Below are 25,841 nucleotides of genomic sequence, written 5' to 3'. Positions count from 1 at the left end.
ACCAAAAGTCGTTTGGTTTCTTTTGGCATAATTCAACTGCAAAAGTTCAAATTTGATTTACATATTTAAACTTACATATTGGGTCTTGTTTATGGTGTCTATAAGGTGAAATGTTTTGTAAGCTAGAGGAGTATTGCGAGAAGACAATGAAACTGAAAGATTAACTTCAAAAGTAGAATTTTAATCAAACGACAAAACACGAACAACTCCATTATTGAAGAACAACCGTGACCTTTACGTCGTCATATGGCACAACTAGCATATGAGAGCTATATATATCAAGCAATATCATGTTAATTTTCATTGGTACGCGATCCTGAACCTTTGAATAATTATCTTCTTTAAATTATATATTCACAAGTGAACCGAGTAAATTATATTATCTCTTTCGTTTTTTTTTTTGTTTCCTGTGAAAGAAACACACGATTATGATCGTTCTCTCTCGAGATTAATTGGTTAAAATGGCAGCTCAAAAGTGGAAATTACGAAAGGGTGTGTGACAATTATTGATGAGGTGATTTCTTTTTTGGAGTCAAGCTGTTAACGATATGACTGAGGAGAGAAGGAGAAGGAGGGGAAACTAAAACAAAGGACAATAAAGTAAGTTTATGTCCGAAAGTAGAACTGTCCAAAAAAGTGTGGACCCGATGTGATATGCTTATTGGAGTTGGGTGCCTTCCTGTGACCCTCACACGTAGGACCTACGAGCCGAGTGCTCAACGGTGGAGAAGGAGAAGAGGGTCTGGGGGGTCGTTGTCGTTGAGAAGTCTTCTTCTCCCTTCTCAATCTCTCTCTAGCTACTTCTTTGTATTTTGATTCGCATTTAGTGGGTGTGCTTTGTGCAGCCTTGTTTTATAGTATCATTTCCTTGAATATCATTCTAAACATATGCGCAAATAACTTCTTATTTCAAACTACTTGGTTCGTGGTGAATACTATTCAACCACAAAAACATTCCATATTTAACTCCCACATAATCGATAGTGGATGTCAATCTTTTCACCACTCCTTTTCACTTAAAAGTCTAGTTCGATGCTTACAAACTAGTCTACAGATTTGTTGTCATTGAAGCTACAATTATATTATCAAGGATACTCAAGTTGATGACATCTACAAAAACCTTTAGCAAGAGTTGTTCAATCGAAAAAGAATTCTTATTTTTGATCCCTCTCGTTCCATAGAAGTTGGAGCAAACCATCCTCCATAGACAAGTAAGTCTAAAAAACAAATAGTGCAGTGTGTCATAATATATCTCTTTGTTCAGGTACAATCAAGCAGGTCTAGAATGAGCCTATGACTGACCAAACTAACAGTGTTGAGATGTTTCACCATACCAGAAATTGGAAGAAACTGCGATTACAACCAAAACAAGGAAATGCTGGTTAACTTTCTAATTCCCTTGTTTGAAGAGAATGGATGAAAGACCTGCCCTCCATCCGAAAACCGCAGTTGGCATAGGCCTTTTGTGTAAAAGTGCTGCCAGACCAGCTGATACGCCCTGACTAGGAAGCCTCACCACCTCCTGATTAACCATCGACTCAGAAAACCTGTTTGACAAACAACCAAAATTACTTTTTCCAACTCTGCAAGGGAAAACAAGTGCATCTGCTTCATGCTTCTTTGTGGTGTTTCATTAAAGTGAAACTGGAATACATTTTCGAAACAGATTTATATCCTAGTAACTATTCAACACACTCTGAATCAACCAAAGTAGACAGAAAAAGATTCAAGTCTTTAGCAAACATACACTTTCGCATACTAACTACTCAGTTTCCAAAGACTAAGAATAGAAACAAATTCACGCATTAAGTGATTTTCAATGGAAACATGAAAGCGAAGCTGTCGATCTTTAGTATCCTTGTACCCATCTTCAAGAACAACATGTAAAACCCCTAAAAATATCCGAAAGAAACTCCTAATTACTCAAAAGCGAAAAAACAGATCTTACAAGATTCACTTACAATGGCGAAGGTGTAATTCCTTCATAAGCAAAGGAACTGAAACCCTGCCTTTGCTTGTGCTTAGGATTGGAAGAACATATAACATAGACACGTCCACGACGTTTCACTGTTTTACAAAACTCACACATCTTCTTCACTGATGATCTCACCTTCATTGTTCTTCACTCTGCAATCCACAACCATCACTAAAGAGTTAAACACAAATCCAATCATATGAAAATGAGAGAGAACACTTACAGTATTTCAACTTTGAGATTCAAAACTAAAGACATAACTCTCTAAACATCTCATTTCTACTACTCCACCCAAAATTTTTCCGTAATTGCAAGAAATAATTGGTTCATCAAATGATGGAAGCGAGAGTAAAATGAATCTAAAGCATCGATCTTTAACGAACTCTACACACTGATTCGAATCCCCCAAGAGAAAGAGCTGAGAGAAAAACCGTGTATAGATCCATATACGAAATCGAATGAAATCAAAATAAGCGAAGAACAACACGAAGATACCTGCGAATTCGAAGGCGACTACGAAGATGAAGCGATCGATACCAAATGAAAGGGTTTTAGCTTTACGGAGGAGGAGTTTTGCATAATCCGGCAACGTATCATAGCTAAATGGGCCTTTTATGGGCTTTACCCGGAACAAAGATCCGGAAAAGTTTCGACTCGAAATCATTAGATCTAAAATCTAAATAACCCGATTTGTAGCGGTGATTTAGCGTATTGGCCGGATTGTGTCACCGTCGACCTAGAAAATTTTGGGGTTTCACCGGGAATTTTTTTTTCTTAGGCGAGATGGACAGCGACATGGAGATCTCTCTGGATAGGCTTCCCATTAAACGATTGGAATCAATCGAGGAAAATGGCGCCGAGCATTTTCCTTCGTAAGTTTTGTCTCATGTTTGAGAGACGAGACCATGATCTTCATAGAATGTTTTGCTTCTGAACGATTCTTTTTTTTTTAACGTGTAGTGATGTTGATTACGACGATAAGAGAGTGTCGCTGATTCGGAGAATAGACTTCGCGTGGGCGTTGGAAGAGGAAGATGAGCTGAAGAAGAAGAAGCAGAAGAAGAGCTCCAAAGATAGCACAGAACAATGGAAATGGAAGGGCATGGTTGAGAATTTGCAATTGGCTCATCAGGAGCTCTCTGTCATCATAGACCTTATCGATACTGTGAGTAAACTCTGATGCTTTTGTTGAAAGTAGATAAGAGTCTTGGGATAGTCATACGAATGCTCTGACATGGATGCAACAATTCTTTGTATAAGTAGAGCTGTTTCATCAAAGGATTATGAACAATAATTTTTACTGTGTCCAAAAAGGTTTCAAACATACACATAAGGCAGAAGTACTTTGTGGTGATATTTAGTGAATAGAGAGAGTTCCATTCATTTTTCTGGTTTTGTTTTTGTAGGTCCAAGCAAATGATGCTGTAACAGTTGCTGGGATGACCAGACCTAAGCCTATGCCGAATGAGATTCTCTCAGATCTTGCTGTGTCTACTGCTACCAAGTTACAGGGCTACCGGGTAACCAGTTGCTTACTTTCTTATGTGCAAATTAATTATGCTTAAAAATGAGCTTGCTTACCGAATTAGCATTTTGACTATACAATTGTCTTTGAAAAGTATGCTTATGTCACTTTCGAATACCTGTTTCCTCTGCAGAATTTAGGAAAATACTTTAAACAATCAGCAAAAGCTTTAGAGCAGAAAATCAATCGCGAAGCAAGGTTTTATGGTGCCCTTATCAGGTTCGATTTGTTTTTCTTCCTATTAAACCTTCATTTTAATGCAGCGGCTATTTTCTGAATGCCATTTTGCAACTTTAAGAATTTACTGTTGGCATTGTTGATGCTATCTTTAGTTAGCTTACAGTGACATAGCTATTTGTGTCTGCTCAGATAATTGACTCATAGGTTTGGTTATATGCCTTGGGTTATATATTATGACTGTGAGAAGCGTGGAAGCATTTAGTATTCTTGTCTGATGTGAACAATTCTAATTTTGGAGTGCTGCACCATTTCTGTTGCTGAACCCTGTATAGAACAGTACTTCAGGAACATCTAATTTGTTGTTTATTTACTTCTTAGAACTATACAAATACAATTTGGAGAACTTCCGTAGAAATTGTTTATAATTTGCAGAAAATGATAAGATGACTTCTGCTTCTAGAATCGAGATTGATTGATACATGCAAATGGTTACTTTTGCTATGCTGACAAGCTTATAGGTTGCAGCGGAACTGGAAAGTCAAGCGACAGCGCATGCTTGCTTCAAATGCCAGCAATGAGGGCTTCACAATCGATCTTTCTGACAGTTCATTGTATGATCCAACTTCTGGTTTTCGCCCATCTACGCTGTCCACCATTCGTGTTGACCATGATTCAGCTGGTATGCTGGCCATTAATGTACCCCAAGATTCATGGTACTCTCTTCGGTTTGGGTTTGTTGGCTTAAATACGATTGACAACCCAAACGAGTCTAAGGAGAACATAGACTCCATTACTGGTCATGATATCCCTGGAACATCAGAAACACAGTCTGCAAGTGACGACAAATATGTCAAAGAAACTCATTCGCTACTGAGGGAGGTGCATAAATCGATTTTTGCTGAGCAGGTGATATTCTTTTGTCATATATCTTGTACTACGGTCGGTATATCTCTTTATGGCAGTTTCTCACGTCATTCGTCTTCTTACCAGTTGTTTGACATGCTAAATCATGAAGCATTCAATGAAGGTGTGGGATTCAACATTAGTGGAATACGAGAAAATTTTATGGAAATGAGCATCGGCCAAGGAGCTTCATTGTTTGTATCTCTCCACCCATCAGGCAAAAATGCCAGCATCAAGAAGTCGAACTCTGCAACATTGCTCAGTGAATCTTCTGGCAGAATAGAACTAGGAGAAGAAGGAGATAATCGCTTGAAGAAGTTAGGGTTCCCAAATCGTCCCAGCTACGAAATATACTTGCAACAAATTTTTCATGAGCATGCCTTTGGGAAAGCTAAAGATCGGCCCAAGTCAAAAAGTATCCGAGCATCCAATCAAACAGAAAAGGACAGCAACTCCGGACTTCTTGATCATTTCTGCTTATCTTTGACTCATAGAATCTTCTCAAATAGAGTTCTTGTGCATCTTGAAAGCGTGGTATATTTCCTGCTGCGCTAAATTTATTGAGTATTCTCTATTAAGAAACATCTTGTCATCTTAGACCCTGTTTTTTAATAATTGTTGCTTTCTTGTCAAACAGGTCTGCAAGGTCCCGTATCTTCATCTAATATCTCATCCTACATGGAATTCTCGGACATCGTCATGGACTGTCTTCATGACTGTTCCACCATCTATCATCCCGCAAGGAAGTTCTGAAACCCAGTCTCCAGATGGTAAGAGGAATCTTAAGACGCAATTCCGGACAAAAGTGGTGGTGAAGGATGACTGTATTAGTGTTGAAGCAGAATGTACGCCCAATGTGGTTGGCTTACTGAAAAGCAGTTCCTGCAATTTATTCTCTATGAACAAATACGAGTGTGACGTGGCTGACCTTCCCGTGATAATCCTCCAGCAGGTATGTTTTAGGCAATCTATTCTAGCCCTAAAGTTGGTCATGTCTATAGCCGTAGTTCTTTAAACACGACGTGCAGTTTATTGATGTGTTTGGTAACAATTTTGAGAAGGTGGCGAGCCAGATAGTGTGTTGGCTACTTGAGGAAGCAAGGACGGTTGGGACAAAAGCGAGCCGGGATTTTCTATCTCTATCGTTAGAGATTGTGGAAGGGGAGAGAGTGAGCCTGGTGGCGCAAGTAAACCCGGAAGACACGAAGGGATGCATCTCGTGGTGGCTAGTGATGGAGAATGGCTGCACAGAGGAGAGGGAAGGAGTATCAGAAAGTCGAAAGTCGTTGGGTCATTTGTCTCTGGATGTCTTGTACTCTGTTCTCATGGATTTGATCAACTTATGTGGTACTGGTCGCAATGCTTTAGAGTGATTGTAAATGAAGAAAGACGAGGAGAGAACATGTTTTGTTTCAAGATTTATATATCTCAATGGTTAGTGGAAAGCTCCCAAACAAAAAAATGTGGATTTTGAGGATTTCTTTTGTCAGTTTGGCCCAAATTATAAATAAACACCATAATATCAAATTTTTTCCTTTCGTTAGAAATTTACTTTTCCTTATCAAACATAAGGAAGAGAGAAGTAAAATAGGAAAAAGCAGAATAACTCACATCTCACGCGAACGTTTCTCTCCTCCGTCTCTCGGATCTACCCTTGACGTCTCTCTCGCCGATCTTGTTGCTAGATTCAAGCTTCCAAACCCTAATTTCCTTTGCCATTAGCATCGATTTCAGCTCAAACTTCAGGTTAGCTTTCCCCTTTTCTATTATAACTATTTTCTCGCGTCATCTGATTTAGTACAAAGATGAAGGTTAAAGAGTTCGATTCGCTATATGATCTGATTGATAATTATACTCCGATAAAATTCACGGATGCTTCTAAGTATTCAATTGAATCTGAGTTAGAAGTAACGAACAGATGAGCATTCCCTTGATTTTTTCCTCCTACAAATCTCGGTGGTGATGGAATTGTTAGGTTTTCGATGATTATTGTGTTTGCTCAATTTTGTCTATGTAGTTATTATGATTCTTCTTGTGTGTGTGTGTGTTTGTCTTTCTTCCAATCGATTCTCGTATGATCCTCAGCATTGTTTGTCTGGTTATTTGGGATCCAAGGAGGCAACTAGTAGCTTCTCAAGTACTTCAGTGATCAAGATACAATGGTAATTATTGCATCCGCAGGCCCATTGTGAATTTTGTTATTTCAGTGATTTGAGCTAAGAGTTTTGTTTATCTTTGGATAATCACAGTCAGCTTTGTTCAATTTCCATTCATTTCTGACGGTGGTGCTGCTTGTGATCTGCACTTGCACTTATCTGAAGATGCAATTCCCTGCCATTTTGGAGCAGAAAACTGGGTTTGTGTCTTCTTTACTCTTGTATTTTCCTTCACCTCGTATTGGTTTGCCAAACCGAGAACACATACATTTTGAGCTTTGAAACCTGGTTAATATTTTCAAGCATATGCCAGGCTTTGACCAAATTGGAAGATGCTTTCTCATATTTCTCTGCATATTGTTACTTTGGATGGCAGCTGGTTCTTCATAATAGTGCTTTATATGTCTCTATCTCATGCCTCTAATGCCACCCATTCATCTCTTTGTTCTATTGATAACAATGATGAAAACTACTTAAACCTTATTATTCTTCCTCATTGCAGGTTCCGAGGATTCTTTTGGAAGGCTGCTAGAATAGGTAGGCTCAATTTTTATTTGTTGTTTTCCAGTTTCATTGTAGAAAACATTGTGTTGAACAATCCGTCTTGGTATATGTCAAATAGAGCTAATGATAGACATTCTAGTAGCAAGATATCCCTGGTAATCTGTGCAGCCACTAATAATTGAACTGTAATTCAACCCATAAATACCTGCTTTGAATCCTTGAAACCCATAGTGAGCTCGTATTGAAGTACATGCATGATGGCACATAGTAAAGTTATAAGTCTCAGGCCATATTATGATAGCCAAACATTCTGTTGATTGAAATTTTCTTTGTCATCACTTGTAACAGGAGAGCGTTTGAGCCCTTGGGTCTCGGCAGGGTGCTTCATGATGGGAGTGTCGATCATTTTCTTTTGAGTTTAAACTTCTCACCTGTAGATTTACATCTTTGAGATGCTCATTTAAAGATTCAAAGGGGTTGATGAAACTGAAAGAGTAGAATATTATTCTCCTTGGATTATGGTATGGTCTTGTATTTGGTACAATCGTGTGTGTTGTTTTTGATATGGAACATACGACATTGGAGCCAGCCATTAACACGCATTTTTTTGTTTGTTTTTTTTTTCAAACAAAGTGAGTGATCACAAATCATAGTCATAGCTTCAAGTTTGTCAATTTGATAGTAACTAATTATGAGAGCAGCAGTCAATAATTCAGACCGTATTGAAAGATTGTTGTGCTCGAAAATTGTATTTATCAATTAATTTGTGGCATATGTTATTGACATGGCATTTGCATAAGCCTTACTTTATCGAGTCTATGTTTGTGCACCAAATAAATACGACTTATTTTCTAAAAACTACATTATTTCCACATTTGTTGATTAAAGTACTTGATTCCTCCAAATTCCAAAGTCAAACTCCCAACTCAAAGTGCGGAGTGCAATTAGAGTGCGGAGGAAGATTGAAAACTACATGGGCCGAAGAATATATTACCCAGGCCCATTAATATGATGTATATATAAATACACGCATATAAGTAAAATAGCTTGAGCCTACATTTCTATTAAGAATCTTCAAGCCGAGAAACTCGTGTCCCCCTCTAAAACCCTAATCCTCTCTCAAACCCTAGACTCAGCGAAGATGGTACTCTCTTCTTCTCTCTAGCTCTCGCTCTTTCTCGATTTCACCTGCTAGTTTTAGTGTAGGAATCTTTCTCTTTGATTGTTTGATTTTGGTTTTAATTTGTTGCTTTTTTCTGTTTTATCTTGCAGACTGGAGAGGCAGTAAACCCGAAAGCGTATCCGCTTGCAGATTCTCAGCTATCGATAACGATTCTTGATCTTGTTCAACAAGCTACTAACTACAAGCAGCTCAAGAAGGGTGCTAACGAAGGTATTTTGTGAATTATATCCTCCTCTCTGTTAATTTTCCGTGGTTTTGAGATTTGTTAAGAAGTAGTTCCTGATGTTTGTAATTGACTTTTTTTGTTTTTGTTTTGATTTCAGCTACGAAGACGCTTAACCGTGGTATATCTGAGTTTGTGGTTATGGCTGCAGATGCAGAGCCTCTAGAGATTCTTCTTCATCTACCCTTACTTGCTGAGGATAAGGTTTGTGTTTTTCTTTCTTCTGGTTCAGTAATATTACTATTAGTTGCGAGTTTCATTTATCTAATGATATCTATGTCTTTGGGAGTTATATAACACAGTTGACTTCTCTTTGATAACTTCAAACCATATTGTTTCCGTCATTAGTTCTTGAATATGGTTGAGGTCTTTAACCACTAGTGTTTAAATAGTTTTGTTTGTGTTTAGATTTAGTCAAGTTTTGTATATCATTTTAACCACTAGTTTCAGCGTTGGCATTCTCTCATGTTTCTTTTTGACTGATTTGCAGAATGTCCCTTATGTGTTTGTTCCTTCAAAGCAAGCCTTGGGAAGAGCCTGTGGTGTTACAAGACCTGTTATCGCTTGTTCAGTCACATCAAACGAAGGTAGTCAATTGAAATCACAGATCCAGCAACTCAAGGTACACATTATTCCTCACTCTTATCCTGAGTCCTGACCATTGAATCTCATATGTCTGAATGATTGGTTAATCATTTACATTTTGTCATTTCTGCAGGATGCTATTGAGAAGCTTCTGATCTAAGAGGCAATCTCTCTTAATTGATTGCTCGGTATGATGGGTCTCCATTCAAAAGGAAGGCTTTGACTGAAGTTTTGTTTAGGCAACTACCAAATCAAAAACCGTCCATGAATTCTGATATCTTTTTCACTTCAACGTTCTACATCAACATTTTATTCACTTTTCTGCATTTCTGTTTCTGAAGAGTTTGTGCTTGGTTTTTTGGTTTTGGTGTTGGTTTGTAACGAATCATTGTATCATTTATGAGAACTTGTTTTGATATCTATTTTGCCAGTAAAAGCTCAGATCTTTCAGGCCATTGAACGAACAAATAAGTAGAACTAGAAGAAGATTAGACGTGAAAATCAAGCCTTAGAGAAAATAGACCTAAAAAAAGTTATTTTCTCTTCCGTTTCCTTGAGTTAAAACAAGCGGCCGTCAAGTTTGTGACTGGTGCGTGGTGACTCATAGAGAGCCGGCGTCGGTCACCTCCGTTGTTTCCTTACCTAGCTTTTCAATTCCAGCTTTGTCTTTCCTAGTCTAGGAAGCGTGGAAGTTTTTAGTGTCGGTGGGTAACTAAGTTTCGAGTCTCAGGTCTGATGAGATTTGGTTTGGTTCTGATGGTCGTTGGTATGCTTGGGGTTGCCGTTCCAGCTTCCTAACCTTTAAGTGGAGTCACGACCAGATTCTGTTCTGACTAGTGGTTCACCTCTTTGAGTCAAAGCCTCCCGTGGAGGTTATAGCATTCCTTCTCGAGAGCTCGTTTATCTTTTTACCTCGACAAATCTATGCAACATCGGAATGATTCTCTATTAACTTGGTATCTCCCTCGCCTCCACTATCTTCGCCCTTGTGTAGCCTAGTTGCTCTGTTCATATTGTACTCGTGTGAGATCTGGTAACATCAGGTGATTAGGTTCTATAGTTTTCCTTTTTTGGACAGTCGTTTCCCTCGTTTGGGCTAAGTTTCTCTTCCTCGACTATTGCTCTTGGTTAGTTAGGGATTGAGCTTTGTTTATGTCTAAATTACCAGCTTGCTATGGCGTTGAAAATGTTCTAAGTGGATCTCGTCTATCTTACATTTTCATCCGGGAGACCCTTGACAAAGCACTCATAGAGAAAGATGCATTTTATGCGGAGAAGGCCAAGTTCCATTCTTTTGTTGTGGCCATTATGTTGAAGCTTGTCATCATCGTTTGGTATACGGGAAGTCCTTATGGTTTTTGAGAGCTAAATCAGTCTCGAGAGAAAATGTTTTTGGTTTAAGCAATGTTTCTGTAAAATCCTTTCCTAATCTAGTTATAGGTTATGGAAAGATCATTGTGTCTCTGTAATTTCATTATCGTCTTTATCTTGTGATTTGCAATATTTCCGAACTTTGGTTATCAATATAATCATTTCAGTGAAAAAAAAAAAAAAATTAGACGTCAAACCACGCTAGAAGGACCTAGCTCTGAACTATCACCTTCTAGTTGTAAGTATAAGACATTGGTTTGGAGGCACCTACTAGTAGGAAAAGGATTAAACATCAAGCTCAAAACTTTAGGGGTGTTATTAGTTTATTGATTTGTAAATACACATAGAATTTGTGAATTTTTATTATTTTAAAATCAAAATACATGAATTTTGAAATAACATGTTTTATCCTTGGTTTTGAATCCTTCTATTTTACACTTTCAAATCCTTTCAAATCAATTTAAAACATACTGCAAATTTTAAAATACAAAAACAAATCATTAAACGAATAACATAGGATTTTAACTAGTATTTATAAATCATACAACCAACAACACATAATTTTAATAATTATTTTAAAATTAATAATTAAATAACAATAACTTTAGTTTGGATTTCTAAATCAATCCAAATCAATGATCCAATAATCCCCTAACATAAGTTCTTTCGGCTGCGATTAGAGTGCGAGGGAGATTGAAAATTACATGGGCCGAAGAATATATTACCCAGGCCCATTAATATGATGTATATATAAATACACGCATATAAGTAACATAGCTTGAGCCAACATTTCCATTAAGAATCTTCAAGCCGAGAAACTCGTGTCCCTCTCTAAAACCCTAATCCTCTCTCAAACCCTAGACTCAGCGAAGATGGTACCCTCTTCTTTCTTCTCTCTAACTCTCGCTCTTTCTCGATTTCACCTGCTAGTTTTAGTGGAGGAATCTTTCTCTTTGATTGTTTGATTTTGGTTTTAATTTATTGTTCTTTTTGGTTTTATCTTGCAGACTGGAGAGGCAGTAAACCCTAAAGCGTATCCGCTTGCAGATTCTCAGCTATCTATAACGATTCTTGATCTTGTTCAACAAGCTACTAACTACAAGCAGCTCAAGAAGGGTGCTAACGAAGGTATCTTGTTAATTATATCCTCCTCTGTTAATTTACCCGTTTTTTTTTTTTGGATTTGTTAAGAATTAGTTCCTGATGATTGTAATTGACTTTTTAACTTTGTTATTGATTTCAGCTACGAAGACGCTTAACCGTGGAATCTCTGAGTTTGTGGTTATGGCTGCAGATGCAGAGCCTCTAGAGATTCTTCTTCATCTACCCTTACTTGCTGAGGATAAGGTTTGGTTTCTTCTCTCTTCTGGTTCAATAATATTACTACTAGATGCGAGTTTGATTTATCTTATGATATCCTTATGTCTTTGGGAGTTATATAACACAGTTGACTTCTCTTTTGATAACTTCAAACCATATTGTTTTCGTCATTAGTTCTTGGTATAATGAGGTCTTTAACCACTAGTGTTTAAATAGTTTTGATTGTTTGATTCATTAGTTTTGTGTTTAGATTTAGTCAAGTTTTGTATATCATTTTAACCACTAGTTTCAGCGTTGGCATTCTCTCATGTTTCTTTTTGACTGATTTAGTGAATGATTTGCAGAATGTTCCGTATGTGTTTGTTCCTTCAAAGCAAGCCTTGGGAAGAGCATGTGGTGTTACAAGACCTGTTATCGCTTGTTCAGTCACATCAAACGAAGGTAGTCAATTGAAATCACAGATCCAGCAACTCAAGGTACACATTATTCCTCACTCTTATCCTGAGTCCTGACCATTGAATCTCATATGTCTGAATGATTGGTTAATCATTTACATTTTGTCATTTCTGCAGGATGCTATTGAGAAGCTTCTGATCTAAGAGGCAATCTCTCTGAATTGATTGCTCGGTATGATGGGTCTCCATGCAAAAGGAAGGCTTTGACTGAAGTTTTGTTTAGGCAACTACCAAATCAAAAACCGTCCATGAGTTCTGTTATCTTTTTCACTTCAACGTTCTACATCAACATGTTATTCACTTTTCTGCATTTCAGTTTCTTAAAGAGTTTGTGCTTGGTCTTTTGGTTTTGGTGTTGGTTTGTAGCGAATCATTGTATCATTTATGAGGAACTTGTTTTGATATCTATTTGGCCAGTAAAAGCTCAAGATCTTTCAGGCCATTGAACAACAAATAAGTAGAAATAAAAGAAGATTAGATCTCAAACCACACTAGAAGTACCTAGCTCTGAATTATCACCTTCTAGTTGTAAGTACAAGACATTGGTTTGGAAAAGGTTAAAACAAGTCATGTTCTTGTGGTCGTAGTAATCAATCTCTGCAGTCATGTGTTTGTAAGTAATTTAGTAACTCAAATAATCAAACATAAGGGATGCGGAAAGGAGAAATCAATAATTAATCATCTGAAGAGAGTGATATATATTACATCAATTACTACAAACCCAACAACACAGAAACAAAGTTACATAGTAGTTTTGTGTAACCTAAGGATGAGCAACAAGCAAAGCTGTCCAGATTAAGATCCTGTCGTTTCTTCTGCGTTTTTGTGTACATTGATGGATAATAATATCTGGTTTTTAATCTGTTAGCTTTCTATTGTGTAAAAGAAGAAAAAAGTGGAAAAGAAGAGTGTATTGCTCCCTCTCACTCACTCTCTATTTGGCTTCTTGCTCCATCAAAGGAATCTTCTTCCAAGCCTCGTCTTCTAAGCCGTTCAACTGAAGAGGAGGCAAGGAGAAGACGCTGACGGTAGAGCTGCCGCTCCTGATTTCTTTCAAAACACGGAGAGCAGCGATGGTGCTTTTCATGTGGAGACTCTCCATGGACTTGTGCTCGGAGAGCTCAGCTTGGATGATATTCTCAGACTCAGTTTCGTTGGCCGGGAAGAAGCGATCAAGCATTGCCTCGGATTCTTTGACAAGCTTGTACAATAAGTCTGTAGTGTAAAAAGGTTGCTGAAGAACTTTCTGGATAAAGGGCAAGCGCATGAGATCACCTGTTCTTTTGTCATACTTCTTCAGTATCTTAACCAATCCTATAACGACAAAACCACATCTCAACATTTCTGTTTTTTTTATTTAATACAAAAGCAGGTACACATATATGAATTGTTGATATTCCAACATACCAGTGTAATTAAGAGCACTGTAATTCTCAAGAAGAACCATTTCGCCATGGAAATCAACAATCTCCTTCCTGATTTTGATCATCTTCTCCATTGAATCTTTAGATTTGGCAATCCTATCACGAAACTCCTGTTTTTTTTTTTTTAATAATAACAAAACCCACACGAATCAGACAAAGAGACGACAAATCTGGAGAAACAAATCGAATCGGATAGAGTTAAATCATTTAATTAAAAACCTTCAATCGGATGATGTACTCTTCCTCTTTCTCAACGAAGAAATTATTGAATTTCTCAAGCTCGTCTTCTAACAACTGGATGAAACTGATCTCTTCATTAGACATGCCGGCGGAGGAGGAATCATCGGCGGAGGAGGGATCGAGACGGAGGCGTTTGACGGGACGAGGATCAGCAGCAAGAGGAGGGGACTTGGAAGAAGGGATGAGTTTGAGGCGTTTCTTGAGGTCTTTGTAAGACAAGAACTTGTCTTGCCATTCAGGAAGTGTCTGCTCGATCTGATTGCTGAGACTCTTACCAAACTTCATTTTTTTTTTCTTGTTCCTTGGGGGAGATAGAGAGAGAGAGAGAGAAGGGAGGAGAAATAAAGATGGGGGAAGGAGAAAGAGGTTAAGAGATATATAATTAAAAAAGGGATTAGTAAAAATAAAATAAAAGAGAATATTCGTAAGGTTTCTATTTAGAATATCCTTTTTTCGTGTCTTTCTTTTGGGGAGAATATCTCTTTGCTTATATTCTTCTTCTTCTTCTTCTTCTCTTTATTTTTTCTTTATTTTGTGTGTTTGTGTGTGTGGGTGAGATAATAACAGATGGCGTTACTATTTGTCAGTTTCATAAATTTTATCAAATCACATGCCTATCTTATATTTTTTTTAACAGATTTATCTGAAATTTATTTTTAGATGATATCCTAATTTATTTTCTTCTAAATTGGTTTATTTGGTATCCTATATAGATACGAATTTTGGAACAAAATAAAAAGGGAAGACTGTTGGAATATATGAATTTCCAATAGTATCATTGTATTAAATTGAACTATTAACAGTTAGAGATATATCATCATGAAAGACGGGTCAAGTTGTCACGACCAAAACACGTGGGACGTATATATATATGTAAATCCATGATCGTACGACTGACTTTGACGATTACTACTTTTGATCTGTATTTTATAGTAACTGCGATATGCAATAAAAGAAAATAAAAAATAAGAAAATTGGTCAAAAAGTATTTTTGGAGGAATATTCTTTTTTGAAAAGAAAAAGGGTATAAAAGTATAAACCTCAGCATCTTTCAACTTTTAATGGTATTCCCAAAACCACCCCCCAAAGGACATGATTAACTCAATTCGGCGTCTGTATTCAGTATTCACTCATTATCATCCACAGTTTCATTTCACCCTCTCTTTTTTTTCTTTTTTATTATAAAAGAAAAGAAATATCCCCTTACCATTTGCTATATAATATCCAATTCTGCAGATTTTTTCTTACAACTTTGCCACCCATTTTTGTATTATAGATATATTGACACTATCAGCTTATATGTTATAGATATATATTGAATCTAAGCCATAATTCTATTGTTCCATGATACTCTTGTTGAGTAAATTAATACTACATATAGTGTGTGTGTCATTGCTAGGTGATTGAAGACATATGTTATTTATGTACTGCACCTGGTTGAGATGAAAGCAAGCACGGCCATGCGCATTAGCCCAAATAATATGGGCCTTGTTATGTTAAAAGTTATATAATGAATGCCTAAGAATGAAGCCCACAAAGTGAACCAAAAGCAAACTTGTACAATGTTTTGTTGAAGACAAACTTATCATACATGACCATTATGTTCTGTCGGACACACCACATACGTAGTAGAATGCTCTCGATTGGTTCGTTTCTAAACACGTCTCCTAAACGTACATAGTCCACACACCTTAACTAAAGCAAGTCTCTCCAGCCTCCTCCTCTTTTGTAAGAACTTTTTTTTTCTTTTTTGGTCAACTGGCGTTATATTTAGATAAAATGTCAACCCAATACTTACTACTATACAGTAATTAGCAAGCACACCTAAAGTTTCATAGTAACAATTCTTTATACTCTTTCCTTTCATACGATTTTTCTCATTTCCTTTTATTCATTTAAAATATTTAGCCAACAGTAAATTTTATCAACGTTCTATGGCTACTACTGCTCATCACCTCTACCGGCCAATTCTCACCGCCGTCGCAAGTGATTCCCGCCGCCATGCAACCACCCGTTTCCTCCCTCTTCCGAGGCGCAACGTCACCCCCCGTCTGCGGCCAATTTTGAGTCTTGAGGTAGGCAAGGATGTGGCATCGACATCGTCGACTGTGAACATGGATGAGCTCGTCGGGTTCTTGTACGAGGATCTTCCTCACCTATTCGACGACCAAGGAATCGATCCGACGGCCTATGATGAGCGTGTCAAGTTCAGAGACCCCATCACCAAGCACGACACCATCTCCGGTTATATCTTCAACATTTCTCTCCTCAAGAACCTCTTCACTCCTCTTTTTCAACTTCACTGGGCTAAACAGGTCTTCAGACAGCTTTTTTCTCTTTTCTTACCAGTCAGTAGTTGTATTCTATGAATGCTAGACTGATGCAGCTGCTATAGACAGGTCCATATGAGATTACCACAAGATGGACGATGGTTATGAAGTTCATGCTTTTACCTTGGAAACCTGAGCTTGTCTTCACTGGAACATCCATCATGGGAGTTAATCCTGAAACTAAGAAATTCAACAGCCATCTGGTATATCTATGTTATCCTGGTTCTTGTGAAAGCTCCTTTTAGTGCTGTCTGCTTATATTACACAACTGGATTGTGCAGGACTTGTGGGATTCTATCAAGAACAACGACTACTTTTCTTTTGAAGGTCTTGTTGATGTATTTAAGCAGGTGGCTGCTCTCTCATTAGCTTTCTTTAAAAAATGGTTGATCACCTCTTTACCAAGTGAGTTATATAGTTTTACCTTTCTTGTTTCCAGTTACGGATATATAAAACTCCCGACTTGGAAACTCCGAAGTATCAAATACTCAAAAGAACAGCAAACTATGAGGTCACATATCTTCATGGGTTGGCTTAGTGCACCAAATATGCAAATTTTTCATATAACAAATGGCATATGTGAGTTGCTCTGCCTTAAGCGGGGTTTAATGGTTTGACAGGTCAGAAAGTATGAACCTTTCATTGTGGTGGAGACAGATGGTGACAAGCTTTCTGGCTCTTCAGGTTTCAACAATGTCGCTGGGTGAGGATCTTATAAGTTTCTGTGTGTGTTTCAATTAATTCTTCCATCATTTTTTGTGATAAATGTAACATATGCTGCTACTTGTGATAAATGTAACATATGCTGCTACTTATGAAGCTACATTTTCGGTAAGAACTCGACCACTGAGAAAATACCAATGACAACACCAGTGTTCACCCAAACAACAGATGCTCAAGTCTCTGCTGATGTGTCAGTACAAATTGTCATTCCATCAGGAAAAGATCTCAGCAGGTACACCTTATCATGGATAGTTTAGTCACAACTGCCAACTATAAATATGGTTTATGAGACTGACCGAGAAAACTTTGTTCCTCTAGCTTACCTATGCCTAATGAAGAAAAGATCAAGTTGAAGCAGATGGAAGGCGGTTTTGCTGCGGCAGTGAAATTTAGTGGGAAACCGACAGAGGATGTTGTCCGCGCAAAAGAGATTGAGCTGAGGAAAAGTCTGAACAAAGATGGTCTTAGAGCTAAGAAAGGTTGTATGCTTGCTCGTTACAATGATCCAGGAAGAACATGGAAATTCATAATGGTATGCTTCCGGCTCTACTAATGTTGTCTAGTTAGAAAATATCAGTTACTATTGTCTCATCTGTGTCAGTATTATCATCATGACACTCCAAATGATGGTTATTGCATTTTCTTCTGATTTGTGCTCTCATCTGTTTTTTCACATTGCTTTGCATTGCAGAGGAACGAAGTTATCATATGGCTTGAAGATTATAGTCTGGATTAGCTCTCTGCGTGGCCAAGTATTACCATAAGACGTATGTAGAGATTTCTTCTACTTTATAGTTGTAAGATCACCACATTCCCGCAACAACAGGACAGTTGTATAGACAGAAACTTACAGGCTACGTACATTAAGCTCGCTCATTATTTGTGGAAAAGCATTTATCTATGACACATATATCTTAGCTTAATGTTGAAAGAAGAATACCTAAGTTTCATTACAAAAACTGAAATGGTCGATTGCATTTGATCTCATTTTCATTTTACAAAAATTAAAACTCAAGTCATTGTTCTTGAATCTTGAGTCAGCTTTAAGAATTTGTTTCAGTCACTTCCCCATTTCCGAACGACACTCTCTTTAGCAGTGAAACCTTCCTTCTTCCACATCTCCTCTGAGTTATCAGCATTCACTTTCGAAGCTTCTCTTCCCGCGAGTTTGGAGATTAGAGAAGTCAAACCTTCTCGTGTTCCTCGCAACGCATACAACAATGGGTTTAACACAAATGCAGCCATTACTTCACCTTTCGCAACCAACATATACTGCAACCAGTAAACAACTCAAACCCATCAACAACAAACAAACAAAAAAACCTTTCTCTTTGTGATTTTCGAATTAATTTTAAAGCAAAATCATACCACGACAAGTATTGCTAAGACAGTAATGGTAATCTGTTGCGCTTCTTTCCAGAAATGATCTCCACTGAACCAACCACCACCCCCAAACCAACCTCCTCCTCCTCCTCCTCCATTGCCACCATTTCCGCCACCAGATTCTTCTCTTTTCTTGATCTCTTTGTCCCACTTCTCGAACTCATTTTTCTTCCCACCGAGAGCGCTTTCCAATGACTTACGAGCTTGCTCCTGCACAGTCATGGAAATCGAATTGCAGAGTATTAGCCACCAAATCATGATGCTACTCTTCTCAGTCTCTGAAGCATATCAACTTTTGTAGGTTCTTTACGTTAATGTGTCGTAAACCTTTTCACAGAAGTAGAAAGTGTGGATTGAGTAGTTCCTAAAGAAATTTATAGCTAAACAAACTACTTCCTGTACAGAGAAGCAGAAGAAACGAAGGAGGCACAGTGTATGTGATAAGAAGAAAAAAGCTATGAACATAGCAAGCCATTCACCAAACCAGAGAGAGACTCTAAACTGTTACCCAAATGGGAAAGCAACACCTAGAAACAATCTACCGAGACATCCGTATATAAGAGTCCAGCCCTTACTAACAATCCCAATAACAGCTCAACATTCAAACTAATGATCGTATAACCAGTAGCTAAACTTGTTCCCAAAAAAAATACTAATCAACATGCTTCCCTATTAAAGTGAGTAATTCAAGTCGGAAAATGCATTTCCCAACTCTTTTGAAAAGGTACATGAATAAATTCGTGAACCCACATAACTAACAAATACCACTAATCCTGAAGAATTGAAAACTTCAAAAATACTAATACTGTATGTGAGTAAACAAGCGGAAGAACCAATTAATCGATCAAACGAATCGGTCGTAAGGCTCTGATTGATGGGGTTCGAGAGCAGATTCTAACTATATTATTGTCCTTAAGTTAGAACAAATAAGGGAAGGGAAGTAAGAGTAAAGTTGTCTCACTAACTAACCTCTCTCTGGCTGCCGCCGGAGAAAAGACAAGAGAAGCGTCCCTTGCTTTTGGTAATAGAGGTTCGCAGAGAGAAAACAGAGTTTGGGTCAAGAGTCCGGTGGTGGTATCGGAGCTGGAGAAGAGGCGAAGAAGAAGGCGAGTTTATCAGCAGCCTCATTACGTGTCCCATCTCTCTCTCTCTCTCTCTCTCTGGCTCCTCCCTTATCCCACCCGTCACCACCACTATGCTTTTTCAGCCTTCACCAATTTGTGTAGTTTTTTCTTAGGGAGATAGAATTTTGCTTTCTTCTTTGTTTTTTTTTTTTTTTCTATTATTGACATGTAAAGAAGTAACTGCAGTAAAAAAAATTAAATTTTTTCGATAGAAGTTATTAGCCCTTTTACATGTCCTCAAGCTTTGATCCTAGGTTTTGATTCACAGAAAACGCAAAATATTACAAGTTTGTGTTGATTAATTTTGGTTATTTGCACTTTGCAAGTTAGGATTCACAATTACTATTACCAAATGTCTTTCTTACCTGCTTCACTTTTCTTTTATCGTGCTTCAACACAAACTTTTAAATCGAATTTGAAGGAGACAGAAGAGAACACTTTTCATTTCACTAAACTCAGAAATGAAACAGGACATGAACCAATCTCAAGAGACCAAAAACAATAAAGAAAAGGAAAAAAAGATCCCTATAGATTCATCAGTGAGTTCATCTATCTATATACACCTCAAAACACACGCATCCCCTTCAGTTTTCAGATTTATTGACTTCTGAAGAAAAATTTAGGGCTTCACTCTATCTCCATCCTCTACAGATCAATCTATGCGCAGTTCATCGCTTTGGGGTCTGAATTTGATTATCATGAGATGTGGGAATACAACTAGGCAGGCCATGAACAATGTGAACTGCAAACCATCAAAAAAACAAAACCAAGCTTTCATGTAACCACATGAGATTTGTCTATAGGGGATGATTTTGCTTTGTGGACTGAGATCCTACCAGAAGAGGGAGAGTCAAGAATCCCCATATTGGCCACAGAGCAAACGAGAGCCTGCACTTTCGCATATTTATCACAAACAACAACTAATGATAAATCCTGGTCGTTCCTGATTGACTAAAACAAGTGATTTACTTACAGGCCAAATGAAATGAGGCCGAGTAGGGTGATGAAAGGCAGAGCAGATATACTCCACAGTTCCCATTTCTCATCAAACCTTCTCATGCTCCACGATAACATGCTTTCGTAGAATATGATTATAATGTTCACAGCTATTCCCAACATCCCAAAATACAAAGGCATCCTGGAAACAAGGCAGATGATGACAATATGTTCAGATAGTTTTCAGCAAGATCCATCATTCCAAACAAATGTTGAAATTGCAGAAACCTACACCAAATCGTGACAAGAAAAATGGCATTTCCAAAACCATTTTTTAACAATCAAAAGGCCTTCAAATAGTATCCACCTTGCCTATGCACATGTCCTTATTAATCCTCCTTCAGGTTTGGGGAAAAAACCCATGGACCTTAAAAGAATCTTTTTCAACAAATCTGAGAATATTAAGAAAACAGATTCTCCAAACACCTGATATTTAACTAAGTTTCTATTATTCCAGCGTCCCTACTAAAATATGCTTTCTGTAAATGAATCCAAGGTTTATCCTATGTTGATTAACTACATTAGAAACCAAGAATATTGAATTCAAACCTCTATGGCATCCTTAAGTCTATACCCAAACATGGAACACAAGCAATAAGCCAAAAAAAAAAGTGAAAAGAAAAAGTCAGTTGAAGAGCTATGTTAGACTGTTACCTTTTGATCCGAGCATCGTGTAGCAGAAGGTGTATCATATTAGAGTGCCTGTCTCCAAAATAAACAATGAAGACAGCAGATGCAATCCAAAGCACATTCTCCAAAATCTCAACCCAAGTTTTACTTCTAGGACTCTCTAACGCAAAAGGTTGTGGCCTAGAGCAAGCATCGTCCTCAAGATCATCACCACCAGATGCATAACCTTGGCTATGTCTTTGCCTAATGTAGCCACCACCACCAACCGGAGTTCCACCAGACATGTCCCCAAATGCTTAATAAAACACTAACTAATATACAAATAACCCACACAGAACCCCTAAAACAACTCTAGAACCCCTCTATTGTAAAACTCGATCGATGGATTCAGGAAAGTTTAAAGTACCAAACTTTACAATTCGTTTCATTACAAGCGATCCCCAATGACTATGTTTCTTGCGCCACCAACGACACTACAACGAAAATTTTCAAAAGGGCAAAACGAATTCAATTCGAGATCATCGATCGCAGAATTCAGAAATCTGAAATGCGAGCTGAACCCACACACTAGTAGATACGGAAAAATTCGAGAAGAAGAAGGAATCAATAACCTCAATTGTGGGAGCTCGTTGCGAACGCTTGATGAAAACCCTAGAAATCGATCCCAATCCTCTGAATGAATTCAACAAAAATAATAAAAGAAGCTTTTTCACCTTTTTAGGAGACCGAAGCGTTTGTGAGACAACAAGTTTGGAACCTGAACCGTTTTCAAAGGGTTGGAACAGATTTTACTAAAACGACGCCGTACCCGTACGTGCTCTCTTATTTCTTTTTATTTATCATCGGCCTAACTTGTCCCAAATTAAATTGCTAGCAAGAATCACATGTAATTTGTGGTTTCCATAGTCTGCAACACATTATCCAACTGTAAAGGATAGTGAAGAAGCTTCTTAGTTTTCAAATGCACCAAAACCCATCTTCATGATCTTACTGAGCTATATCCTGAAGAGGCTATGTATGGTTGTTTGGAAAACCAAAAAAAAACATGCATGCTTGTAAATTTGTAAATAAGACTTCACATAATCAACTAATTATTTACTTAACGAATTAGTTACTATGTAGTAGCAATTAACCACTAAATATTTGTAGCCATGTGTTTAGCTATATGTAGCCACTATATAACCATTATAACATAAATTCATGACCATCAAAATCTCCATTTGGCCACAGAACATTAGTGACGATAATTTTGTGGCTAATACATAATTTTATATCGTACTATACCATTACATATCACTATCAAGTATCAAGATTGCTACAAAACCAAACAAAATGCACATAAATGCTTAATTAGAAGTTAACAAAATTGGGCAAGGCCCCTACTAAAACTGGTTGGAAGAACACGAGCCAAAGAGGGTCCATGACCGGGTCCTGATATGCTCAGCATGAATCGATAAGGTTAACGACTATAAAATATCAGATTTTGGGGACCCGGAATTAACAGTGTCTGAGAACAATATGTTGTTGTCTCAACATACACACAATTAACTTATTAAAAAACAATCATCTCAATTCTCATATATATATATATATATGTTAATTTTCACTTGACTTAGAACAAGCCACATGGTTTGATTCTATACAAATCACCCTATTCACTTACTAAACCACATGATTATTTAATTTGTCTCTTGGTGTTGATACGGCCAAGCCTAGTTAATTAATCGTTTGTTATTAGTGTCTCATCTTGTGTCATCAATAATTTGATCTAATTGACTAAAACAACTAAAAAATGATACTAAACTATATAAACAAACAAATATGAAGGGAAAAATATGTATTTAAGAGAATTCATGCAAAATGTAGTACCTATAATTATGGTGTTATCTTATAGAACGGCATACAAATAACTTTAACAATAATTAAAAATCAAATACATTTTTAAACATTTTCTATTTACTGAACTTTATTGTATCATGGACACATTGTTTTTACAAGAAAAAGAAAATATAAACATGTAAATAAAAAAAAACACATACACATGAAAAAGAGAGATCGGTAGGTAGTCAGGTTTCACGTTCTCAATCAATCCTCTCATAAATCTCTTGTGTCGATTTTTATCGTTTGTGATCCTTCCGTCAGAGCCACACTGTCACTTCAACTAGCTCCAACATTGGGAGGTACTGCTTCATATTGTGATTCTAAATTTAGGATTATTAATGCTCTGTTATCTAGTTTACGGTTTGTGTTTTTATCATAACAGTTCTAATAATAACGAACATTGTCCAACACTCATAATATAACCCTTTGTTTAGATACTATGCTAGGCAAAATATGCACATGTAACGCTACATTAGTTAATATTTTGTACACTCTTAGCTTAGGACCAACTTAAACAAAAATATTTAATTAAGTTCATGTATAAGAAAATGTTATAAATGGTACGCATAGGATGCACTCTAATTAATTATTTTTTAAAATAATAAATATTAAATTGTTTCTTTATATTCAATAATAATCAAAAATAAAAATAATAGAGGGAGGACTAATTTTTATGTCTCTGACTCTTCCGTATAAATAACGCATACGAGCCACTAAAGAGCTCCACAAAATATAATTGTTACCGAAAAAGAAAAAAAATGAATGAAGAGAGAACCAAAAAGCCGAAGAAGAAAAGTCTCATGAACTTCTACAGATTCTCCATCACAACTTCGAAGCATTCACTCACAAACCCTAAAACCAAACCAAAGATCCCGATCACCCCACCGTCGATATCTCATCAAGACGACGTAGAAGCGAAACCAATGGTTCAGTCCTCGCTTAAAACACAAAACCAAGTGATGATGAGAGACATCTTCGAGTTGGAGACGACGACTTGTAGTAGTAGAAACAACGAAAGAAAGAGAGGCGGTGGCGGTGCGGCGGCGGTGGAAGGGAGGAAGTCGGTGTCTCACGTGGAGAAGGATACGGCGGCGAGGATAGCGGCGGCAGCGGAGATGTTGACGGTGAGGATACTAGCTGCGGACATGCCGGGGTTTATGCAGGCACATGCGTTTAGGTGTGCGAGGATGACTTTAGATAGTTTGGAGAAGTTTAGTTCGAAGCACATGGCTTTCAATCTCAAGAAGGTAATAAGTAACCTCTTCTTTATTTTTTGTCTCTTTCTCTTATTTATTTTTTATCATATTTTTACATATGCATGATAAAACATTTCCATATCACAAGAGTCTCGTTTTCATGAAGTACAAAAGAGACAAAAACAAATTGATAATACCAATACTCACAATATCTTTAGAAATGCGATTTTTTTTTTTGGTTATTTTTTCATCATTTCTTTCAACAAGTTTGTAAAACAAGATTTGCATTTTAACCAATCATAATTCCCCTAGTTAGAACGTCCCTAGTGTGTTTGTTTGTACTTTAAAATGAATGGGCATACAAATTGATGAGACTAAGATAGCTTCTATTGGGTTTTTTTTGGTTGAGGCCACTAGAAGCCACACATCTCTAGCTACAAAACAACTATGTAGTGCGTAGGTCATTTTTAATATATGCCTTAGCTAAAAACATCTAAATAACTTATTGTCGCTGCTAAGTCATTAAAAGGATTCACATGACTACAAGGTATGCTAGGAAAATGACACATCGTCTATCTTACTCTTGAGCCTTTTTAACCAATTGCTTTTTCATGATATTTGATGTCAATATCAAACATAATGACCGGTGTTATCAATTTTTTTGGATCTCAAAATATCAAAAATGTTAGGAAGAAAAGAGTTAAGTATTGAGAATTAAATAACAAAAACAAGAGTGATGGGGGGAGATGGTCCAGCTAAGGTATGAAAAGGGCATCAAAGGGGAATGACCCAACAGAGCCATGTGGTCCTCTTCCACTCTTATCCCTTTTTTAACTTATTTTTTGGGATCCCTCTTTTGTCTCTCTCTCTCTTAACTCTCAACCTTCACGTTGAGTATTTGACTATAACATCTTTTCGAAATTATTGTCTAGACATTTGGTAAAACAAGTCTGACATGTTGATGACATTGTTGAAATTTCTAACCAGATCCATTTTCTTGTAGAAAAAACAGGATCGAAACTTTTCACATTTGAATATGTTTTTGATCTATATTGTTTTATATTCATTCCATAAGTTAATAAGACTGATATAAGTGAGATATGCAGGAATTTGACAAAGGGTATGGACCAGCATGGCATTGCATCGTAGGGTCAAGTTTTGGGTCGTTCGTGACACATTCAACTGGTTGTTTTATTTATTTCTCAATGGACAAACTTCACATTCTCCTCTTCAAAACCAAAGTTCGTCCTGCCTCTCCCCATTGATTTTGTTTTCTTTATTTTTATTATTACATATTGTTTTCCTTTTTCTTTCTCTTCTTTTTTTCTTTAGGTTGTAACTTATACCAATCGTAATCAAAAAGGCTTACTACTGTAAATTTACTATTACTACGTTTTTATTCTTCTTACGATATATAATTAATTATGAGTTTAAAACAAGGATTCTTGACCTATGTGTTGAGTTTTGTTTGGATTATTATACGTTAATCTATATGCGCGCTCCACCAATAACTTCATTTCGAGAATCTATGCCC

The 25,841-nt window shown here is 37.1% G+C and overlaps 10 protein-coding genes across 11 annotated transcripts; 6 read left to right on the top strand and 4 right to left on the bottom strand.

The window, feature by feature from the left end:
• Positions 1-1,132: 1,132 nt before the first annotated feature.
• LOC17882527 lies at positions 1,133-2,537 on the bottom strand. The gene is made up of 3 exons (XM_006288892.2): positions 2,471-2,537; positions 1,962-2,127; positions 1,133-1,547 (listed from the first exon to the last, which is right to left on the bottom strand). The coding sequence occupies exons 2-3, from the start codon at positions 2,114-2,116 to the stop codon at positions 1,391-1,393; spliced, it is 312 nt and encodes a 103-aa protein (XP_006288954.1). The 5' UTR covers positions 2,117-2,127; positions 2,471-2,537; the 3' UTR covers positions 1,133-1,390.
• A 33-nt stretch (positions 2,538-2,570) lies between these two features.
• Positions 2,571-6,062, top strand: LOC17882036 (mediator of RNA polymerase II transcription subunit 17). Its single transcript, XM_006286354.2, has 8 exons — positions 2,571-2,847; positions 2,936-3,140; positions 3,382-3,495; positions 3,634-3,719; positions 4,199-4,586; positions 4,671-5,117; positions 5,221-5,535; positions 5,645-6,062. The coding sequence occupies exons 1-8, from the start codon at positions 2,759-2,761 to the stop codon at positions 5,954-5,956; spliced, it is 1,956 nt and encodes a 651-aa protein (XP_006286416.1). The 5' UTR covers positions 2,571-2,758; the 3' UTR covers positions 5,957-6,062.
• Positions 6,063-6,199: 137 nt separating this feature from the next.
• Positions 6,200-7,856, top strand: LOC111829943 (protein kish). Its single transcript, XM_023780263.1, has 5 exons — positions 6,200-6,329; positions 6,669-6,745; positions 6,833-6,939; positions 7,242-7,276; positions 7,592-7,856. The coding sequence occupies exons 2-5, from the start codon at positions 6,743-6,745 to the stop codon at positions 7,657-7,659; spliced, it is 213 nt and encodes a 70-aa protein (XP_023636031.1). The 5' UTR covers positions 6,200-6,329; positions 6,669-6,742; the 3' UTR covers positions 7,660-7,856.
• Positions 7,857-8,293: 437 nt separating this feature from the next.
• On the top strand, positions 8,294-9,675 carry LOC17882712 (NHP2-like protein 1). The gene is made up of 5 exons (XM_006288832.2): positions 8,294-8,387; positions 8,516-8,636; positions 8,750-8,853; positions 9,140-9,271; positions 9,368-9,675. Exons 1-5 carry the CDS (start codon positions 8,385-8,387, stop codon positions 9,392-9,394), a joined length of 387 nt encoding a protein of 128 aa, XP_006288894.1. The 5' UTR covers positions 8,294-8,384; the 3' UTR covers positions 9,395-9,675.
• Positions 9,676-11,370: 1,695 nt separating this feature from the next.
• Positions 11,371-12,808, top strand: LOC17883796 (NHP2-like protein 1). The gene is made up of 5 exons (XM_006288830.2): positions 11,371-11,480; positions 11,613-11,733; positions 11,849-11,952; positions 12,270-12,401; positions 12,498-12,808. Exons 1-5 carry the CDS (start codon positions 11,478-11,480, stop codon positions 12,522-12,524), a joined length of 387 nt encoding a protein of 128 aa, XP_006288892.1. The 5' UTR covers positions 11,371-11,477; the 3' UTR covers positions 12,525-12,808.
• A 224-nt stretch (positions 12,809-13,032) lies between these two features.
• LOC17884441 (SPX domain-containing protein 1) lies at positions 13,033-14,390 on the bottom strand. The gene is made up of 3 exons (XM_006288170.2): positions 14,024-14,390; positions 13,788-13,914; positions 13,033-13,694 (listed from the first exon to the last, which is right to left on the bottom strand). Exons 1-3 carry the CDS (start codon positions 14,327-14,329, stop codon positions 13,315-13,317), a joined length of 813 nt encoding a protein of 270 aa, XP_006288232.2. The 5' UTR covers positions 14,330-14,390; the 3' UTR covers positions 13,033-13,314.
• A 1,364-nt stretch (positions 14,391-15,754) lies between these two features.
• On the top strand, positions 15,755-18,005 carry LOC17884636. The gene is made up of 8 exons (XM_006289859.2): positions 15,755-16,359; positions 16,440-16,577; positions 16,656-16,724; positions 16,814-16,885; positions 16,995-17,077; positions 17,195-17,329; positions 17,416-17,629; positions 17,789-18,005. Exons 1-8 carry the CDS (start codon positions 15,979-15,981, stop codon positions 17,831-17,833), a joined length of 1,137 nt encoding a protein of 378 aa, XP_006289921.1. The 5' UTR covers positions 15,755-15,978; the 3' UTR covers positions 17,834-18,005.
• Positions 18,006-18,011: 6 nt separating this feature from the next.
• LOC17883226 lies at positions 18,012-19,694 on the bottom strand. Its single transcript, XM_006286328.2, has 3 exons — positions 19,450-19,694; positions 18,466-18,690; positions 18,012-18,369 (listed from the first exon to the last, which is right to left on the bottom strand). Exons 1-3 carry the CDS (start codon positions 19,618-19,620, stop codon positions 18,154-18,156), a joined length of 612 nt encoding a protein of 203 aa, XP_006286390.1. The 5' UTR covers positions 19,621-19,694; the 3' UTR covers positions 18,012-18,153.
• Positions 19,695-20,025: 331 nt separating this feature from the next.
• On the bottom strand, positions 20,026-21,957 carry LOC17881761. 2 transcript variants are annotated; one of them, XM_006288673.2, is made up of 5 exons: positions 21,842-21,957; positions 21,255-21,703; positions 20,578-20,742; positions 20,441-20,492; positions 20,026-20,346 (listed from the first exon to the last, which is right to left on the bottom strand). In XM_006288673.2, the coding sequence occupies exons 2-5, from the start codon at positions 21,512-21,514 to the stop codon at positions 20,257-20,259; spliced, it is 567 nt and encodes a 188-aa protein (XP_006288735.1). In that variant the 5' UTR covers positions 21,515-21,703; positions 21,842-21,957; the 3' UTR covers positions 20,026-20,256. The 2 variants fall into 2 exon arrangements, with proteins under 2 accessions (XP_006288735.1, XP_006288734.1); XM_006288672.2 differs by lacking the exon at positions 21,842-21,957 and having other exon boundaries at positions 21,255-21,835.
• A 1,748-nt stretch (positions 21,958-23,705) lies between these two features.
• On the top strand, positions 23,706-25,758 carry LOC17881380. The gene is made up of 2 exons (XM_006288580.2): positions 23,706-24,358; positions 25,414-25,758. Exons 1-2 carry the CDS (start codon positions 23,870-23,872, stop codon positions 25,570-25,572), a joined length of 648 nt encoding a protein of 215 aa, XP_006288642.1. The 5' UTR covers positions 23,706-23,869; the 3' UTR covers positions 25,573-25,758.
• The last annotated feature ends 83 nt before the right edge of the window (positions 25,759-25,841 follow it).

This window comes from Capsella rubella, unplaced genomic scaffold (assembly GCF_000375325.1).
Source record: "Capsella rubella cultivar Monte Gargano unplaced genomic scaffold, Caprub1_0 scaffold_6, whole genome shotgun sequence".
In the NCBI taxonomy this organism is placed as follows: Eukaryota; Viridiplantae; Streptophyta; class Magnoliopsida; order Brassicales; family Brassicaceae; genus Capsella; species Capsella rubella.
This window is presented reverse-complemented; position numbering and strand designations above follow the sequence as displayed.